At 43.8% G+C, this 22,181-nt stretch overlaps 1 protein-coding gene across 1 annotated transcript; it reads right to left on the reverse strand.

The window, feature by feature from the left end:
* Positions 1 to 420: 420 nt before the first annotated feature.
* On the reverse strand, positions 421 to 21,690 carry LOC148151343 (uncharacterized). Its single transcript, XM_087976411.1, has 4 exons — positions 21,535 to 21,690; positions 20,101 to 20,242; positions 14,985 to 15,159; positions 421 to 1,331 (listed from the first exon to the last, which is right to left on the reverse strand). Exons 1-4 carry the CDS (start codon positions 21,664 to 21,666, stop codon positions 1,169 to 1,171), a joined length of 612 nt encoding a protein of 203 aa, XP_087832537.1. The 5' UTR covers positions 21,667 to 21,690; the 3' UTR covers positions 421 to 1,168.
* Positions 21,691 to 22,181: the final 491 nt, after the last annotated feature.

Here is a 22,181-nt window from a genome sequence, read left to right on the forward strand (position 1 = left end):
CCTGAGTAAAGCTGAACTGGATTAAGAAACAACCTTTCTCCTCATTCCCAGCATAATGTCTGACCAGTGTCAGTCCAGTGTCTGACCATCAGGAATGGCAGGAAAAGGGAATATTTTACTGCCCACACAGGGTGGAATTTTCACCCTGGCCTGGTGTTCCTGATGGCAGTAACCACAGTGTCCCCCACTTCCACTCTCTTCATTCTTGTTGGTTCCAGTTCAAATGTAAAGTACTCACAATGTGACTGGGGTTGCATTCCTCATGTATTTAGAATACTCTGTGTGTCCGATGTTACTGTTTGCAAGGCCCTCACCCTCCTCCAGACTCCGGTCCACATCCCTCTTCCTCCTCTCACTGACCCTTGCTGGTCCTGAGCCTCAATGCAAGCTCCCATTATCCTGCCCCCTCCCCCCTCCCCTTGTTCTGCAGAGTTCAACAAGTGAAACCTCTGACCTCAGACACAACAGCACAAAGCTGACTGATTCTCATGTGTCACTAACTTTCAGATGAAGGTGGGACATCATTACAAAAGGAGCACAACAATGAGTATTGATGGTTTACGAATCCATTCCATATAGGAATACTCTAAAGGGCAGTTCCAGCACTGACCAATCTCAAACAACCAGGCTCTGTAATCCCTCCCACTGTCAATGAGCTCTGACCACATCAACATGAAACCTTCTGACCCAGCATGATTGAGATTAAACAGAAGCATAATCTATCACCAGGACCATCCCTGTCTCAGGCCGTGCACAATGCATTCATTTCAAATAAGATTAGAGAAAAGGAAATCAAATCCCTGCTTCCCAGTGAAGGATCCAGCTCCCCATGTACAATTGAATTTAACCCTTTGTACATGCCATAAAACGACCTTAAACTGATGTCACCAATGCCCCACAGAGGTGGTTAGTTAGAAATGAATCTGAAACACTGACCAAAAATTTAGATTTGACAAGAAATCTCGATTATAAATAATTATAATGACCAGTCACTGCATTCACTGGAAGGTAAGTATAAGAGTGTATCTTTCTCTAGGTAAGGCGACCCAAGTTATGCACAGTACTCTAGGTTAATTCAATTTGTAGTTTGGGGAAGATAAAACAGATTTTAGAATTCAGCATCTCACTGTTCAGTATTATAATGGTAACAGAATCAACCAGAAAAATTTCATTCTGATTCCTGTCTAAACCATATTTGCGTTAGTCCACCTTTATTATACCAAATGATAACAAATTTCCATTCAAATGTTCCTTTTTCTTCTTCCAGTTCCTTCAAGAAGTCCAGCACCAGTTCTTTATATTCTTCCCATTCATATTTCTCATGAAATGTCCTGCAACAGAATTAAGCGTATAGGCATTTAATTCTCATTCCTCATGACAAAACCTGTCTAGATCAGAGTAGATTAACAGGACAATAGGAATAGGAGTCAGTCTTTCAGCCCATTGAGAACCCTCCATTGTGATTACAGGAACAGAATCAATCGATGATCAGAATAGACAGTCCCATAGCAGGTAAAGTGTTCTCAACATTACATGGGGCACAGTCAGAGAAATCTTAGTGAGAGACTGACTAATAAAGAAAATGGTATCATATAATTAGATGATTGATCACTGAATCAGGGAAGCCTTTCATTTTTATAGAATCCCTATATTGTGGAAACAGACCGTTTGGCCTTACAAGTCCAAACCGACCCCTCTGAAAAGTAACTTACCCAGACCCATTTCCCTAACCTATTATCCTACATTTACCCCTGACTAATGCACCTAACCTACACATCCCTGAACACTATTGGAAATTTAGCATGACCATTTCACCTAATCTTCATATTTCTGGACTGTGGGAGGAAACCGGAGCACCTAGAGGAAACCCACGCAGACACTGGGAGAATGTGCAGACTCCACGCAGACAGTCACCTGAGGCTGGAATCAAACCCAGGTGCCTGGCGTTGTGAGGCAGTAGTGCTAACCACTGAGCCACCGTGCGACCCTGAGCCTCCATGAAAACCTGGAACGGCCCCAATTTGAGCATTGTGGCCATTTTAGCAAATACATGAATGCCCTTGAAAAGTTGCAGAGAGAGCTCTTTCTAGAAATTTCCATAAAGGACAAATCAGAAAGTCATCAGGAAGAGGAGAATTGAATATGTCTGTAATCCATCAAAAACACATAAATGAATTGCAAAAACTTGAAAGATAAGTCAAAATGACATTTTGGCTATATCAAAAGTGATTCAATTGCAGGCAGATTTAGGAGAATTGATAATGATGAACTGAGAAATGGCAGAAGAGTTGAATGTTTATGTTGTATCTGCAGTCACTGACATGGTGCATTCACTGATTATGCCATTGAATATCAGAGGGTGATGGTTAGACTCTGTGTTACAATTGTCTGACACTTATGTGGTGTGAAAGTCATTTGTCACAGTTTGAGCAACTCCTGTTAAAGAGAGAGGTCATTCATGAGCAAGTGTCAGGTATGTCTCCAACCAGCCGATATCCTTCCCAGTTCCCATTGATTCCAGTTTTGCTCGAACTCCTTAAAGCCACTTTTGTTCCAACACAGCCTTATTGGCAAGTGCAGTCACTCTTAGCTCAGGCCTAGAATTCAGCTGCTTTGGCTGTGTCTCCCTCTAACACTGACACACTGTGGTAGCAATGTGCACCATCTACAAGGTACAATGTAATATCTCACTGAAGCCTGTCCACACCGACAAGGCATAGGTCAGGAATGTGATAGACTACACACCACCTGCTTGGATAGGTAAAGCTGCAAAATCACTCAAGAATCTCACCACCATCCAGGACATTGCAGCCCACTTGACTGGCACCTTTTCCACCACCTTCAATATTCGCTCCCTTCACCAATGCACAGTGGCACAGTGTGTACCATCTACCATGTCACGAATCACCTTGCTCCTTTGGCATTAACTTCCAGGAGGAACCCGTGAAGTAACTGAACTCAAACTGAAAAAGGGATATCACAGGAGGGCTGTGACCTGATTGGCGGGAAGGGAATCTGTCCCAAATTTGAAAAAATAACACGGCATAACTAACTAATAAATTAATTAAGTCGAGCTGGCTGGGCAGGTGATGTGCTGTAGCTGTATGATGTGGGAGCTGGCTGATCCCTTTGCGAGCTGTATTGACCACATCTGCAGCAAATGTTGGTTGCTCAAGGAACTTTGGCTCAGAATTAATGAGCTGAAATGTGAGCTTCAAACACTGTGGCACATCAGGGAGGGGGAGAGTTACCTGGACGTTGTGTTTCAGGAGGCAGTCACACCTGGTAGATTAAGTATCACAAATTTGGTAAGGGACAGGGACAGCAGTGTGTGACTGCAAGTGAGGCAGATAGGAGGATCCTGTATTCAGACAGATGAGCCTCAGCTCTTGACTTTGTACAAGGTGCATGAGGTACTTGCTGTCTGTGTAGATGAGGAACAGGGCTGTGGGGAGGGTGAGCCAGCTGACCATGGCACTGTGATAGAGGAGGCCATTCAAGAGGGGGGAGCAAAAAGACTAGTGGTAATTGTAGGGGATTCGAGAATTAGGGGAATAGATAGCATCCTTTGTAAGCAGGATAGAGAGAACTGCATGGTATGTTGCCTGCCTGGTGCCACTGTAAGGGCCACCTCTGACCGGCTTGAAAGGATATTGGAGAGGGAGGAGAAGGATCCAATTTTTGTGGTCCACGTTGGGACAATCAACATTGTCTCGATGAAGAAAGAGGATCAGTTTAGGGATTATTGGAAAGTAGGATCTAAATTAAAGAACAGGTCCTCAAGGGTTATAATCTCTGGATTACTACCTGAGCCACGTGCAGATTGGCATCGGGAAACAGGAACAAAGGAAGTAATCACGTGGCTAAAAGAGTGATGTGGGAAAGAGGGGTTCCTTTTCATGGGCGCAGGCATCGGTATTGGAACAGGAGGGATCTGTACCATTGGGATGGTCTCTACCTGAACCGAGCTGGGACTAATATTCTCTAGAGAAAGGTAAATAGGGTGGTCAACAAATTAGAAAGTTGGGGGAAAGCGAAGGGTAAAACTCAAAGAAGTATCAAGGCCAGTGGGAAACAAAGCAGCAGGTTAACATCACTGGAGGTGGATTCAACTGCATGGAAAAGTATGAAAAAAATGACAAGTAAGGAGAACTCAGAAGCAATTATTAAAGTCTCCAGAACACAAAATAGGACACGGTGTTTGGAAAGGGTCAGGTATCAAACTTCAAACACACTGAATAAACGAATAACAATGAGAAGAGGGATGGTAAATACAGGACTGAAGGTATATCTAAATGCACACAGTATACGGAATAAGGTAAATAAGCTTGTGTTGCAGATCACAATTGGCAGGTATGCTGTGGTGGGCATCACGGAGACGTGGCTGCAAAGGGATCAGGACTGGGAGCTAAATATCCAAGGATATGCATCCTATAGAAAAGACAGGCAAATGGACAGAGGGGGTGGTGTTGCCCTATGAATAAGAAATGAAATTAAATCAAGAGCAAGAAACGATGTTGGGTCGGATGATGTATAATATGTCTAGAGTTGAGGAACCACAAAGGTAAAAAAACCAGAATGGGAGTTATGTACAGGCCTCCAAACAGTAGTCAGGATGTGGAGCGCACGATACGCTAGGAGATAGAAAAGGCATATAAGAAAGGCAAGGTTACAATGATCACGGGGACTTCAATATGCAGGTGGACTGGGAAAATCAGGTTGGTAGTGGATTGTAAGAGAGGGAATTTGAACAATGTTTATGAGATGGCTTTTTGGAGCAGCTTGTGGTGGAGCCCACTAGAGAACGGTATTTCTGAATTTATTGATACGCAATGAGGCAGACTTGATAAGGGAGCTTAAGGTGAAGGAACTCTTAGGAGGCAGTGACCATAATATGATAGAAATTACTCTGCAATTAGAGAGGGAGAAGGTGGAATCAGATGAAACGGTATTATAGCTCAATAAAGGCAACTACAGAGGCGTGGAGAAGAACTGACCAGAATGGACTAGAAGAGGAGCCCAGCAAGAAAGGCAGTGGCACAGCAACAGCAAAAGTTTCTGGGATACAGTAAAAATTCATCCCGAGGAGAAAGAAGTACCAAGGCCAGTGGGAAACAAAGCAGCAGGTTAACACCACTGGAGGTGGATTCAACTGCAAGGAAAAGTATGAAAAAAATGACAAGTAAGGAGAACTCAGAGGATGAGGCAACCATGGCTGACAAGAGAAGTCAGGGACAGCATAAAAGCAAAAGAGAAAGCATACAATGCGGTGAACAGCAGTGGGAACCCAGAGAATTGGGAAGCTTACAAAAACCAATAGAGGACAACGATAAAAGAAATAAGGAAGGAGAATATCGACTATGACCATAAGCTAGCCAGTAATATAAAAGAAGATTGCAAGAATTTCTTCAGATACCTAAAGGGCAAAAGAGAGGCAAAATAGACATTGGGTTGCTGGAAAACAAGGCTGGAGAAGTGGTAATGGGGAACAAAGACATAGTGGAGGAACTGAATAAGTATTTTGCATCAGTCTTCATGGTGGAAGACACGAGTAACATCCCAAAAATTCCAGAGAGTCAGAGGTGAGTATGGTGGCCGTCACCAAGGAGAAGGTGCTGGGAAATTTGGAAGGTTTGATTGGGGAGAAATAATCTGGACCAGATGGACCACACCCCAGAAAGAGACAGCTGAAGAGATAGTGGAGACATTAATGGTGATCTTCCAGGAATCACTGGAGTCAGGGAGGGTCCCAGAGGACTGGAAAATTGCTAATGTAACTCCCTTATTTTAAAAGGGAGTATGACAAAAGAGGGGAAATTACAGGCTGATTAGTCTGATCTTGATCGTTGTTAAGATTATGGAATCCATTGTGAAGGATGAAATTTCTCAATACTTGGAAGTGTATGATGAAATAGGGCAAAATCAGCAAGGTTGCATCAAGAGAAGGTCACACCTGACAAATCTGTTTGAATTCTTTGAGGAGGTAATGCACGAGTTAGACCAAGGGGAGCCAATGGATGTTATCTACTTGGACTTCCAGAAGGCCTTTGACAAGGTGCCACACAGGAGGCTACTGAGTAAGACAAGGGCCCGTGGTGTCAGAGGCAAGGTGCTAGCATGGATAGAAGATTGGCTGTCTGGCAGAAAGCAGAGAGTGGGGATAAAAAGAGTTCTTCTCAGGATGTCAGCCAGTGACTAGTAGTGTTCCTCAAGGCACTGTGTTGGGACTACAACTTTTCACTTTATACATTAATGATCTGATGAAGGAACTGAGGTATTCTGGCTAAATGTGCAGATGATATAATGATAGGTAGAGGGACAGGCATCATTGAGAAGGCAGGGAGGCTGCAGACTGATCTGGATCGGTTAAGAGAGTGGGCAAAAAAAGTGGCAGATGGTGTACAGCTTGGAAAAGTGTGAGATCATGCACATTGGCCAGAAGAACAGAGACATAAACTATTTTCTAAATGGGGAGAAGATTCAAAAATCTGAAGTGCATAGGAACTTGAGAGTTCTCATCCAGGATTCTCTTAAGGTAAATTTGCAGGTTTTTAGGAAGGCAAATACAATCTTGGCATTTATTTGGAAAGGACTAGAATATAAAAGCAGGGATATACTTCTGAGGCTCTAAATGTCAGACCACATTTAGAGTAATGTGAGCAGCTTTGGCCCCCGTACCTCAGGAAGAATGTATTGGCCTTGGAGGGGTCCAGAGGAGGTTAATGAGAATGGTCCCAGGAATGAAAAGCTTAACATATGAAGAATGTTTTATTACCCTGGGTCGATACTCGATGGAATTTAGAAGGATGAAGGGGGATCTAATTGAAACTTACAGAATACTGAACGGCCTGGACAAAGTGGACGTAGGGAAGTTGCTTCCATGAGCAGGAGAGACTAGGATCCAAAGGCACAGCTTCAGAGTAAAGGGAAGATCCTTTAGAACAGAGATGAGGAGAAATGTCTTCAGCTAGAGCATGGTGAATCTATGGAATTCATTGTCACCAAAGGCTGTAGAGGCCAGGTCATTGAGTATATTTGAGACTGAGATCGATAGGTTCTTGATCGCCAAGGGGATCAAAGGTTTTCATGAGAAAGCAGAATAATGGAGTTGAGAAACTTATCAACCATGGTTGAATGGCTGAGCTATGGGCCAAATGGCCTAATTTCTGCTCCGATGTCTTATGGTCTTATGGCCTAAAACTCTGCCCTCTACCATCGAGAAGGTCAGGGGCAGTAAGTACATGAGAATATCACCGCCCGCAAGATCCCCTCCAAACCACAGACAATCCTGATTTGGTAATATATCATTGTGCCGTCAGTGTCAGTGGATCAAGTATCTGGAACTGCCTTCCTGACAGCAGGACTGCAACAGTTCAAGAGGACAACTCACCACCGCCATCTCCAGGGCAACTAGAGATAGGACAGGTCACATCCCAGGAATGAATAAAAAATAAACCACCATCAGGATCTAGCCATTAGAGAGACTCCGACACCTGCCCTTTCTGCTGACCCACCTCACCCACTCCACACCCCAACACAGTTCTGTGATCCTCTACCTGGTATCACAGACCTATCAGCCTGGGAGTCAGTGCTGATGCTCGGCCTCTCAGGTACAGTGCCTCAGCAGCCAGGAGCCAGCAGTGCTTGAGGGTCACTGAATGCAGCAAGCTTTCCCTGAGAGAGCTGATGTGGGGCTCTTATCAGCTCTCCAGTCTGTGGGCGATACACTGATCACCTCCATTCAATTGTGAGCTTATGATTTACAACTGCATCTATTAGAACTGCACCCTTTGAAAAACAAATCCATCAAAAATATCCTTTCTGCTACAAGGTCTGATTCACAAAAGGATCTTGTCAGACAGTGATTTTCAAATCACTGAAAATTCCTGAAGGAGTGACTGTCTTCCTCTCAGACTATAGGGAAAGTTTAATACTTTTTCGGTACTGTGCGAATAGAACATAGAACATAGAACATAGAACAATACAGCACAGAACAGGCCCTTCGGCCCACGATGTTGTGCCGAACTTCTAACCTAGATTAAGTACCCATCCATGTACCTATCCAAATGCCGCTTAAAGGTCGCCAATGATTCCGACTCTACCACTCCCACGGGCAGCGCATTCCATGCCCCCACCACTCTCTGGGTAAAGAACCCACCCCTGACATCTCCCCTATACCTTCCACCCTTCACCTTAAATTTATGTCCCCTTGTAACACTCTGTTGTACCCGGGGAAAAAGTTTCTGACTGTCTACTTTATCTATTCCTCTGATCATCTTATAAACCTCTATCAAGTCACCCCTCATCCTTCGCCGTTCCAACGAGAAAAGGCCGAGAACTCTCAACCTATCCTCGTACGACTTCCTCTCCATTCCAGGCAACATCCTGGTAAATCTTCTCTGCACCCTCTCCAAAGCTTCCACATCTTTCCTAAAGTGAGGCGACCAGAACTGCACACAGTACTCCAACTGTGGCCTAACCAAAGTCCTGTACAGCTGCAACATCACTTCACGACTCTTGAATTCAATCCCTCTGCTAATGAACGATAATACTCCATAGGCCTTCTTACAAACTCTATCCACCTGAGTGGCAACCTTCAAAGATCTATGTACATAGACCCCAAGATCCCTCTGTTCCTCCACCTGACTAAGAACCCTACCATTAACCCTGTATTCCGCATTCTTATTTGTTCTTCCAAAATGGACAACCTCACACTTGGCAGGGTTGAACTCCATCTGCCACTCCTCAGCCCAGCTCTGCATCATATCTAAGTCCCTCTGCAGCCGACAACAGCCCTCCTCACTGTCCACAACTCCACCTATCTTCGTATCATCTGCAAATTTACTGACCCACCCTTCGACTCCCTCATCTAAGTCATTAATAAAAATTACAAACAGCAGAGGACCCAGAACTGATCCCTGCGGAACTCCACTTGTAACTGGGCTCCAGGCTGAATATTTACCATCTACCACCACTCTCTGCCTTCGACCGGTTAGCCAGTTTTCTATCCAATTGGCCAAATTTCCCTCTATCCCATGCCTCCTGACTTTCCGCATAAGCCTACCATGGGGAACCTTATCAAATGCCTTACTAAAATCCATGTACACTACATCCACTGCTCTTCCCTCATCCACATGCTTGGTCACCTCCTCGAAGAATTCAATAAGACTTGTAAGGCAAGACCTACCCTTCACAAATCCGTGCTGGCTGTCCTTAATCAAGCAGTGTCTTTCCAGATACTCATAAATCCTATCCCTCAGTACCCTTTCCATTACTTTGCCTACCACAGAAGTAAGACTAACAGGCCTGTAATTCCCGGGGTTATCCCTATTCCCTTTTTTGAACAGGGGCACAACATTCGCTACTCTCCAGTCCCCTGGTACCACCCCCGTTGCCAGTGAAGACGAGAAGATCATTGCCAACGGTACTGCAATTTCCTCTCTTGCTTCCCACATAATCCTAGGATATATCCCGTCAGGCCCGGGGGACTTGTCTATCCTCAAGTTGTTCAAAATGTCCAACACATCTTCCTTCCTAACAGGTATCTCTTCTAGCTTACCAGTCCATTTCACACTCTCCTCTTCTACAATACGGTCCCTCTCGTTCGTAAATACTGAAGAGAAGTACTTGTTCAAGACCTCTCCTATCTCTTCCGACTCAATACACAGTCTCCCACTACTGTCCTTGATCGGACCTACCCTCGTTCTCGTCATTCTCAGGTTTCTCACATACGCATAAAATGCCTTGGGGTTATCCTTGATCCTATCCGCCAATGATTTTTCATGCCCTCTCTTAGCTCTCCTAATCCCTTTCTTCAGGTCCCTTCTGGCTATCCTGTATCCCTCCACTGCTCTGTCTGAATCCTGTTTCCTCAACCTTATGTAAGCCTCCTTCTTCCTCTTTACCAGACATTCAACCTCTCTCGTCAACCAAGGCTCCCTCACACGACCATTTCTTTCCTGCCTGATAGGTACATACATATCATGGACACGTCGTATCTGCTCTTTGAAAAAGTTCCACATTTCCACCACATCCTTCCCTGACAGCCTATGCTCCCAACGTATGCTCCTCAAATCCTGCCTTACAGCATCGTAATTTCCCTTCCCCCAATTATAAAATCTACCTTGTTGTGCGCACCTATCTCTCTCCATAACCAAGGTGAAAGTCACAGAATTGTGGTCACCATCACCAAAATGTTTACCCACTAACAAGCCCACCACTTGTCCCGGTTCATTACCGAGTACCAAATCCAATATGGCCTCCCCTCTGGTTGGACAATCTACATACTGCGTTAGAAAAGCTTCCTGGACACACTGCACAAACACCGCCCCATCCAATCTACTTGATCTAAAGAGCTTCCAATCAATATTTGGGAAGTTGAAGTCGCCCATGACTACGACCCTGTGGCTTCTGCACCTTTCCAAAATCTGTTTCCCAATCTGTTTCTCCACATCTCTGCTGCTATTGGGGGGCCTATAGTAAACACCCAACAAGGTGACTGCACCTTTCCTATTTCTGACTTCAGCCCATACTACCTCCAGAGGCAGATCCCCCTCAAACTTCCTTTCTGCAGCCGTTATACCATTTCTAATTAGCAATGCCACCCCCCCTCCTTTTTTCCCACCCTCCCTAATCTTACTGAAACACCTGTAACCAGGAACCTCCAACAGCCATTCCTGTCCCACATCTATCCACGTTTCCGTGATGGCCACAACATCGTAGTCCCAGGTACCGATCCACGCCTTAAGTTCACCCACCTTATTTCTGATACTCCTTGCGTTGAAGTATACGCACTTGAGCCCATCTCTGTGTCCGCAAGTAGTCCCTGTCAGTGCTACCTTCTCCACAGCCTCCCTACAGTCTTGGGCATCCTGACAAACAGCTAACCTACTTGCTGGACTACAAGTCCGGATCCCATCCCCCTGCCAAATTAGTTTAAACCCCCCCGAAGAGTGCTAGCAAACCTACCCCCCAGGATATTGGTGCCCTTCTGGTTCAGGTGCAACCCGTCCTGTTTGTACAGGTCCCACCTTCCCCAGAATGCAGTCCAATTGTCCAAATATCTGAAGCCCTCCCTCCTACGCCAGCCTTGCAGCCACGTGTTCAACTGCACTCTCTCCCTATTCTTTGCCTCACTGTCACGTGGCACCGGCAACAACCCAGAGATGACGACCCTGTCTGTCCTAGCTTTTAGCTTCCAGCCTAACTCCTTGAGCTCTTGAATGACCTCCCCACCCCTCTTCCTACCTATGTCGTTGGTGCCAATGTGCACCACGACTTCTGGCTGCACACCCTCCCCCTTAAGGATTCTGAAGACACGGTCTGAGACGTCTCGGACCCTAGCACCCGGGAGGCAACAAACCATCCGTGAGTCTCGCCCATGTCCACAGAACCGCCTGTCCGTCCCTCTAACTAGAGAGTCCCCTATAACTAGCGCTCTCCTCCTCTCCCCCTTTCCCTTCTGAGTCTCAGAGCCACAGACCCCTTCACTGCAGCTTACACCTGCAACGCTGTCCCCCCCAACAGTTTCCAAAGCTGTATATTTATTTTTTAGGGGAACGACCACAGGGGAACCCTGCACTGCCTGCTTCTTCCCCTTCCCACCTCTAACTGTTACCCAGCTACCTCTGTTCTCCGGCGTAACTATGTCCCTGTAGCTTCTATCAATCACCCTCTCAGCCTCTCGAATAATCCTCAGTTCATCCAACTCCAGTTCCAGTTCCCTAACTCGTTCGGTGAGGATCAGGATCTGACTGCATTTCCTGCAGACGAAGTCGGCAGGAGTATCGGTGGTCACCCCTACCTCAAACATCCTGCAGGAGGAACATTCCACCGCCTGCGCTGCCATGACTGTACACTTTCTCCAAAAACAAGAACACTGAGTCAATAACACTGAGTCACTTACCTGTGGACTTTAAAGTTAGGTTAGAGGAGGAGGGTGGGAGGGAGGCCCTACGGAAGTAGGACCTGGGGTCTAGAACACCCCCACTCAAATACTAATCACTTACCTTCCTGCCCAGCTATGCGCTCCAACCTCACTTCCACTGCTCCCACTCAAATGACCGTTGGTGATTAAAAGGTGAGTATTTATACTCACAGTGTTACTGTGAATTAAGGAGAATGTTACTCATGGGACTGCTCGTGGAATCTTGCTGTGCTGAAATTGCTGCGGACAGTTTCCTGCCCTAAAAATGTTACCACCTTCTGCCAACCCACGTCAAGAATGGCACATGCCCACCCTGACATCTCAGAACCTTCAACATCACACTCTTTTGTTTTGATAGGTACATTTCCCAAGAAAGACAACATGAGATAGCTGCGGCAAATAGAATTAAGGAGAATCCAAAGAGTTTTTACAAATACATTAAGGACAAAAGGGTAGCTAGGGAGAGAATAGCGCCCCTCAAAGATCAGCAAGGCAGCCTTTGTGTGGAGCCACAGAAAATGGGGGGGATACTAAATGAATATTTTGCATCAGTATTTACTGTGGAAAAGGATATGGAAGATATAGACTATAGGGAAATAGATGGTGACATCTTGCAAAATGTCCAGATTACAGAGGAGAAAGTGCTGGATGTCTTGAAACCGTTAAAGGTGGATAAATCCCCAGGACCTGATCAGGTTAACCGAGAACTTTGTGGGAAGCCAGAGACGTGATTGCTGGGCCTCTTGCTGAGGTATTGGTATCATAGATAGTCACAGGTGAGGTGCCGGAAGACTGGAGGTTGCCAAACGTGGTGCCACTGTTTAAGAAGGGCGGTAAGGACAAGCCAGGGAACTATAGACCAGTGAGCCTGACCTCGGTGGTGGGCAAGTTGTTGGAGGGAATCCTGAGGAACAGGATGTACATGTATTTGGAAAGGCAAGGACTGATTAGAATAGTCAACATGGCCTTGTGCGGGGGAAATCATGTCTCACAAACTTGATTGAGTTTTTTGAAGAAGTAACAAAGAGGATTGATGAGGGCAGAGCAGTAGACATGATCCATATGGACTTCATCAGTAAGGCGTTTGACAAGGTTCCCCATGGGAAACTGATGAGCAAGGTTAGATCTCATGGAGTACGGGGTGAACTAGCCATTTGGATACAGAACTGGCTCAAAGGTAGAAGACAGAGGGTGGTGGTGGAGGGTTGTTTTTCAGACTGGAGACCTGTGACCAGTGGAGTGCCACAAGGATCGGTGCTGGGGCCTCTACTTTTTGTCATTTACATAATTGATTTGGATGCGAGCATAAGAGGTACAGTTCGTAAGTTTGCAGATGACACCAAAATTGGAGGTGTAGTGGACAACGAAGAGGGTTAGCTCAAATTACAACAGGATCTTGACCAGATGGGCCAATGAGCTGAGAAGTGGCAGATGGAGTTTAATTCAGATAAATGCGACGTGCTGCATTTTTGGAAAGCAAATCTTAGCAGGATTTATATACTTAATGGTAAGGTCCTAGGGAGTGTTGCTGAACAAAGTGACCTTGGAGTGCAGGTTCATAGCTCCTTGAAAGTGGAGTCGCAAGTAGATAAGATAGTGAAGAAGGCGTTTGGTATGCTTTCCTTTATTGGTCAGAGTATTGAGTACAGGGGTTGGGAGGTCATATTGCAGCTGTACAGGACATTGGTTAGGCCACTGTTGGAATATTGGCGCAATTCTGGTCTCCTTCCTATTGGAAAGATGTTGTGAAACTTGAAAGGGTTCAGAAAAGATTTACAAGGATGTTGCCAGGGTTGGAGGATTTGAGCTATGGGAGAGGCTGAGCAGACTGGGACTGTTTTCCTTGGAGCGTCGGAGGCTGAGGGGTGACCTTATAGAGGTTTACAAAATTATGAGGGGCATGGATAGAGTAAATAGGCAAAGTCTTTTCTCCAGGGTGGGGGAGTCCAGAACGAGAGGGCATAGGTTCAGGGTAAGAGGGGAAAGATATAAAAGAGACCTAAGGGACAACTTTTTCACGCAGAGGGTGGTACATGTATGGAATGAGCTGCCAGAGGAAGTAGTGGAGGCTGGTACAATTGCAACATTTAAGAGGCATTGGGATGGGTATATGAATAGGAAGGGTTTGGAGGGATATGGGCCAGTGCTGGCAGGTGGGACTAGATTGGGTTGGAATATCTGGTCGGCATGGATGGGTTGGACCGAAGGTTTTGTTTCCATGCTGTACATCTCTATGACTGTATGACTCTAAGAGCTTTGTGGCATGGTGTTAAGGCAACAGTCTCTTGCTCAATCTCAAAGAAGTAAACCACCGAAGCTAAATTATTATCTTGTGTTTGGCACGAAGCAAGACCAAAAAAATGTCTAGAAAATGACTGAGATACAGAGGCCAGTGAGAATGAGAAGTTGAAAGGAAAATGTCACAGTAAAGAAATGATGTTGGAGAAATTGATGGATGACATTTGAAATTCCCTGGGACTCTGATTATTCACATCCCAGTGAGGTGAAGGTGGGTAGAGAGATGTGGAGATATTGGCTTTTATTCTCAAATCTTCAAAGTACTATTGATTCTGGAATGCTGCCTTCTGAACTGTGGAAGCTCAGTCACTGAGTATGATCTAGACAGATATTGATGCACTTCAAGATAGTCAAGACATATGGGAATATTGTGGTAAAATTCCACTGAAGTGGATGATCTGCCATTACCTAGAAGGGTGAAGCAGTCTAAAGGATCTGAATGACTTACTCCTACTCCAAAGTCCCTTTGTTCAAATGAAGTGGAAGTGTTCTGTGAAAAATGTTAAGCATGTTGCAGATGAGACTTTTAGAATCGAGGCGCCAGCTTCTTGTGAGCTGGAGTAATGTGAATGTGGAGGACTGGCTGTGTTGTCAGGAGGTGGAGTTGCAGATTGTGAGAAATGAACCAATCCACAACTCTATTCACATTGACCAATGTCCCAGTGTGACTGAATGGACCTGTTAATCTCAGTCTGACCCAGACTGGAATGATGGTGACATAAAGAAACATTAATCACAATCTTTCAGCATCAAAACTCACTTGACAAAGTAGTGACCTGGAGTTAATTCTTTTAATTTAATCGTTTGATCTGTCGGTTCAGGCATACTTCTGACTTCAGGAACAATGCCAACACCGATATAGACTGTCTCTGGAAATGTTTGATTTACCAAGTATCCAGCAAGTCCCCAAGGTGCAGTTAAAGGAACAATTGTTTCTGCAGATAAAGAAAACACTGTTATTTACATGTTTATCTTTCAATATTGTTGCTGAAGTTGCTTGCACCACTATTTCAGGTAGTGAATTCTATATCATGTATGAACATATGTGCACATAAACATACAAACTGGGAACAGGAGACAGTCGTTCAACTCCTCACAGCTAAACCACTGACACCACAGCATTGCATTGTTTTTTGAAAATTTAACAAATATCTATTTAGGTTTCTTTCTTGCAATCCTAAATTTTAATTAATAAGCTTCAGGCACAAGCTTCTAAATATTGAGCATTGCATCATTGACTGTGCTGTACTCTGCAGTTCTACTCCACTTGTTCTTCTGACAATCTGGCATACACAGTCAGAGCTGTACCTTCCAAATTACTTTGTCCCGTTAAGGTCTGGACCTCTCAGAGTCACATCTTCTGTTCAACAACCTTTTCAAATGAGGTAAAAGAGCTTTTGATTCTACCTTCAGCAAATTTCAGCACTATGTGTAGATTCTTGGTTAAATCAAATCCCTCTTTGGGACAAGAATCATCCTCCAAGCTCCTCCCTCCTTCCTTCTTCATTTTTCATTGAAGCTTTTCTTTGACTAAATCCAGTTGTCCAAGTTCCCTTTATCATTGGGGATCCAAGGTTTCCTCGTTCTAACTTGCACGTTTTACCACCTTCTCCATTCTAATTTTCTTTTAAGAATTCCTCCCATTCCATTTCAATTTTTCTGATTCTCTTTCCCTTATTTCTGTTTGTCTTCAAACTGAAGGCCTGTCATTTCTAACTTGAGCTTTGCTAATTTCACCTATGACATTATATTTTCATTTTTCTTTCTTCTAATTGGGGATGTGATGGTCGAATGGTATTATTGCTTGTGTATTAATCCAGACAGCTAGATAATATCCTGTGGTAGAGTGTGAGTTCATGATGGAAAAAATGAATGGAATTCAAATTCTAATGATGACCATGCCATTGGTCGGAAATACCCATCTCATTCAGAATTCCCCTTTTGAAAAGAAAACTGCTGTCCTTACCTAATCTGGTCTATATGCAATTCTAGATTGACAGAATAGTGGTTGACTCTTAACTGCCCTCTGGTCAATACGACATGAGCAATAAAAACTGGCATAGCCAGCAATAAAAATTGGCATAGCCAGCAATGCCCACATTCTCATAAATGAATGGAAAAACAATGCTAACTGTTGAATAATAACTTGAACCATCTCATCTTGAGAACATTTTACTTTTCTAATTATAACTCTAATTTTAGTCTTCATCAAATAATCCACTGTTAGAGCTTTCATTTCAAGAAAGCTCTTAGCAACATTCAAATCCATCTTCAAGTTATATTGAATGAATGTCACCATAATGGAGCTGTTTTATGTCCTGAACCACACCTGAGTTGTTACTTTAAAAGAAAGAGATAGATCTCGCTTAAATCCAGCAATTTCAAAAATATTGCAAAAGAGCCAAATATTATGATGCCAGCTGATGTTATGACTGGACAAGTCAAATCTCAGGTGGCATTATGTGTTGATAGATCATGTTGTGAATTGTTTCTGGTTTTCGTGAGCTGGTCTTTCACAGAAAAGCGAACATTGAATTTTGCAGATTTGCCTTTAAAAGAAAACAGAAGATTATTATACAGAAGAGTTGAAACTAAGGCAGGTTAAAGTAAATTATTTTCATAGAATATACATTTGATGATTTCAAAACATATGGCAAAAATATTTTCCTATTCCAAAAGCACCCTGCACGATACTTGCACCAGAGAGAATCCCTTTCTCTATTTCCACCCCACCCCCCCGCCCACACACATTAAATTTTATCTTCTCCTTCTTTCGAGAGAAATCAATTTACACATCTGGCCTCAGCCAAGAACACTTCAGAAAATCCGCTCAGCTAAACCAATTCCTTTTTCATTAAACTACGGATGTTACCATTATTTATCAAAATCAATCCCTGATTCTCTAAACTATAGCATAATACATAACTGCTTACTGTATTCACTCATACAGGTTTCCCAATGTGAATAAAAAGATATTTATGCAGAAATTGGATTATAATTGGAAACAGGAGAATGTGCCGATCTATGAGTAGAAAGTGCAGAAGTAGCATTTAGTGAATTGTTCCTTCAGAGAGCTGGCCCCGGCATGATGGGCTGAATGGACTCTTATAATACTGTTCAATTTTAATATTCAATGGATTTCTCAGAGTTGAATTTCTCCAATGTGGAGTTGATCACATTGTGAGAAGGGAATATGACAATGCAAGAAATGCTTCCCCTTTACCTGACAGCAGTGTAGGAGTTTTGGAAACTAAGGTGGGAGGAGGTAAAGGGTAAAAGTTGTATCTTCTGGGCTAACCTGTGAAGGTGTGTGAGAATAGCTATCTGGATAATGGGGTTGATTGAGTAACAGTGGAATTTCAATTGAATGTGAAATGACAAAGTCAAAGACTTGAGCACAAATATCCTCGGCCTTAGTTCTTGCACCCCTGGTTAGTATTGTGTCACGTAACCTGAATTGACTTTACTGTTAGAATCCTCCTTACTGTTAAGGGCATGTGGTGTTATCACTGGGCTAATAATCCACCCAGGCTATGGTTATGGTAACATTGGCTCAAATCCCATTACGAGAGAGCGAGGAATTTTGAATTCAGTAAAGTTTGGATTTTAAAAATTGTCCTAACGATCACCATATGAACTCCATTGATCAGTATAACAAAAAACTTAACTGGTTCAATAATGTCCTTCATCCATATCTGGCCTGGCTTACATCTAAATTTGGACTTACAGCAATGACCTTACAGGCAAATTAATACTGGGTCTGGCTAGTGATGTCAACATCCCATTGATAACTGACAAAAATATTCACTTCCCAACTATTTTGTATCACTTGCAAATGTTGAAATTACACCTTATACACTCAAGTCCAGATTATTAACATTCTGTGAAAGTGCAATATTGATCTCTGGGGAATGGTGCTTTAGGTATTTTCAAATCAACCTGTTCAGAGATGTCATCATATACCTCTGGCCCAAGAGGATCTTGAAGATGGATCTCCAAGCTGAGAGGTGCAGACACTACCACTGCATCACAGAGCTCGAGGATGATACTTGCCTCCAGTATGAGAAATAGCTGTTTAACACTACTTTCTGCTTTCTCTCCATCAAACAATTGAGTCTCAATGCTGCCAATCTCTTTAATACCAACATCTGTAATTTTGCTCAGTGTTTTCCATAATAATTTGTCATACACCTTTTAAATTTTGATACATAAAACATCAAATGTGTTTCATTCCTCTGACCATTACCAGCTAATGGTAATGGTCAGAGGCAGGCACGGTGGCACAGTGGTTAGAACTGTTGCCTCACAGTGCCAGAAACCTGGGTTCAATTCCCGCCTCAGGCGATTGACTGTGGAGTTTGCACATTCTCCCCGTGTCTGCGTGGGTTTCCTCTGGATGCTCCGGTTTCCTCCCATAGTCCAAAAGTGTGCAGGTTAGGTGAATTGGCTGTGCTAAATTGCCTGTAGTGTTAGGTGAAGGGATAAAATGTAGGGGAATGGGTCTGGGCGGGTCGGTGTGAACTTGTTGGGCCAAAGGGCCTGTTTCCACACTGTAAGTAATCTAATCTAATGTCTATATGAAGTCAATTAAACATGATTTGTCTTTTGAACGGCAGAAATTCCTTCCACTTACCAACAGTCCAAACCTAACAGTCCAGCAATACCTGCAAATAAAGTTTATAATACATGATTTACCTGATTTAAAAACTTGGATTCCAATGCCAACTTGAATTTGTTTTATCATTTTTAGTTCTCTGAAGGTAACTTGCTCACTTAACGGTCGGATATGCATTATTTTTCAACTTGGTGGTGCTGTAGCTTTTCATGAAAGAACTTCACCTACTCTAAATGGAGAATTTACAAAATTTAGACTGTGTAATGATCTATAGAATGAGGCCAGGGGCCATAATGAGGTTCTATTCGAAAGACATGAAGGTGCTGATGTTGGACTAGGGTGGACAAGGACAGAATCACATGTCAGGTGAACCTGACGAAGAAGAAGCTTTCTGAAAGTTTGTGCTTTCAAATAAACCTGCTGGGCTATACCCTGGTGTCATGTCACTTCTGAGTCTGTTTAAAAACAAGATAGCAGCTTAGTTTTAGGCAATCTGCTGGTCAACTGCCTCAAAGTATTCAATGTCAAAGAGAAGTCAATAAGTTAGTCTGTGTGTTTTTGGGAGAGATGGAGGGAATCACAATTAGTGGATGTGCAGAAAGTTGCCACCTGCAAACGTTTGTGTCCTCATCGATTGAGTAAACATTAAAGAGTGAAGATGTGAGTGACACTTTACTGAGTTTGAGTGTCAATATGCAAGGATATTGTTGGGAAAAGGCTTGAATCATTCATCTTGCTATTTATAATAATATTTTTTCAAATATTTTTAAAATTCCTTTATGAAATAAATGTATTTTTAAATTTGATGAATAGTGACAGCCTTGTGGAATTAGATTAGATTAGATTAGATTACAGTGTGGAAATAGGCCCTTCGGCCCAACAAGTCCACACCGACCCACCGAAGCGTATTCCACCCATACCCCTACATTTACCCCTTACCTAACACAACAGGCAATTTAGCATGGCCAATACACCTGACCTGCACATCTTTGGACTGTGGGAGGAAACCGGAGCCCCCGGAGGAAACCCACGCAGACACGGGGAAAACGTGCAAACTCCACACAGTCAGTCGCCTGAGGCGGGAATTGAACCCGGGTCTCTGGCGCTGTGAGGCAGCAGTGCTAACCACTGTGCCACCGTGCCGCCCACAGGCACGGCAATGGTAATTCTTTGTCAATGCAGAACGTATCAAGCAAGAAATGCGAAAGAGTAAAAAGTCATTTCATATTCTGTTGTTACTTTGATGGAATATCTGACATACCATCAGCATTGCCAAAAAATGCATAATTGAACAGTTTATCCTGGCTGATTTCCATTCCTCTCTCCAAATCTGTCTTCAACTCCGAAACAAGAACTGCTGTTTCAGCCCATTGAATGTGTAGAAATTCTATTTCATCATAATCCTAAGATGAGAGTAAAATATGTATTACTGTTTAATATAACTGAACTTCTACCAAAGTTTGTCAATGCTGAAAGAACTGGACCAGGTGTTCAGGTGTGCAAGAGTCTTCATGTTCTGGAGCAACTGAACGTGAAACAGTGTTTGAAGTTTTTAATGGGATTCCTGACAGCAGCATTTCCTGATTCATTCCCTTTCTCTCTCACTCTTTCATCTTTCATGTTGTCCTGTTAGACTCACCTTGCTCCTTCCCTTTGGGTTTGCAATAGCAACATTTAGAGAATGTTATTGAAACCCTTCGACATTGAGCCAACGTTAATGACCACATGTCCCGGTGTTGTGTATCTCTCTGTGTGTTTTAACACATTATTTAAACAGAAAAATGCCTTGAGGAATGAGGGATGGGCAACAAATATCAGCCATGCCAGTGACACCTTCACTGAATGAAAGGATAAAAACACCATTACTTACAGCCTGCTGAATTGGGGCAGGTGATGGCCTCATGGGATTTATCACAAGGCTATTAATCCAGAGAGGCAAAAGTGAGGACTGCAGATGCTGGAAACTAGTGTCTAGATTAGAGCGGTGCTGGAAAGGCACAGCACGTCAGGCAGGATCCGAGAAGCAGGAAAATCCACCTTTCGGGCAAAAGCCCTTGATCAGGAAGGGCTTTTGCCCAAAACGTCAATTTTCCTGCTCCTTGATGCTGCCTGACCTGCCGTGCTTTTCCAGCACCTCTCTAATGGAGACACTATTAATCCAGAGTGCCAGGTCATGTTCTGGAGACCTGGAGTGAACCCCACGAGGGTAGATGATAGAATTTGAATTCAGTTAAAAAAACCTCGAATTAGGGGTCTTTCCAGGCTTGGAAATCAGAGGATTTCTCTCAAAACCAGACTTGGCCTCTTCCATATAGGACAGAACTGCCTTTCAGTAACAGGGCTGGATTGAGTGAAGACAGGAGCAGTAGGAGAGCTCCCTGCCTCTAAAGTCCTTGTGTTGTCCCCCACCAGCCCCCTCTCTGTGAGCACACTGACCCCTCCCTTCACCTGCTGCTGGAGATGGAAGCCCTGATATTCTTCTTACTGCACAAGCTGGCAGTGGGAGCCAGGCAGGCGATGGCAGCTCATGTAGAAAGTGTTAATGAGGCCCGAGGAGTAATTTCAGTCCAGCCTCATGGTTCAGGGTTGGGATGTACACTGTTGGTGCACTGCAGGTTCGGGACTAAAAACAACATGGAATAATTTCCACTGGTACAAACACAACAGAACAGAGGAAACTCTCAGCTGTACTGACCGTATCCTGGGTGACTTGTTCTGGCTTGAGACAGTCAACACCGTCACAGAAGTCGATCACCTCCTGCTCTGTTGTCCGTGCAGCAATTTGATGCCCAAAAAGGACAGACACAGTTAAGAAGATTCTCAGCATCGTGGTGTTCTCTCAGATCACTGGTGAACGCACTGACTGACTCTCAGCACCTTCAGGTGGATCTGCAGTTGGAGCACAGAGTTACACTCGTTATATACTCTTTGATTAGGATGATTTTGAATATAGTTTATCCTTAGGAAGGAACGTCATGATGGAGGAACATTCCAGCTGATTAATTATGGAAATTTCTCTTAGCTCTGACTTTACAATGGATTCAGAAATCCTTAACTCTCTGTGTGCTGGCTCGAGGGAACACTGAACACTTGGGAAAGCTGTTTCTGTAAATGCTACCCACTCACATACTCAGGGTTGTCACTCTTCCCAGTTTGAGAATCCACTGGATTGGAAGATTAATTTCCCGGTCACTGGTGATGAGGAGAAAATGATTTCACCTTCGGGGTTCAGTTTTGTACATCTTCATTTCCTGCAGCTTTTCCTTCATTCAGTTTTGACACGGGGGCTATTCTGCTCCCTGACCATGGACAGTAGCAGGGTAAGGCCGGTGGGGTGTTCAC

Source organism: Chiloscyllium plagiosum, unplaced genomic scaffold, assembly GCF_037043375.1.
Source record: "Chiloscyllium plagiosum isolate Xiang-an unplaced genomic scaffold, Cpla_swu_hap1 HiC_scaffold_3, whole genome shotgun sequence".
Classification (NCBI taxonomy): Eukaryota; Metazoa; Chordata; class Chondrichthyes; order Orectolobiformes; family Hemiscylliidae; genus Chiloscyllium; species Chiloscyllium plagiosum.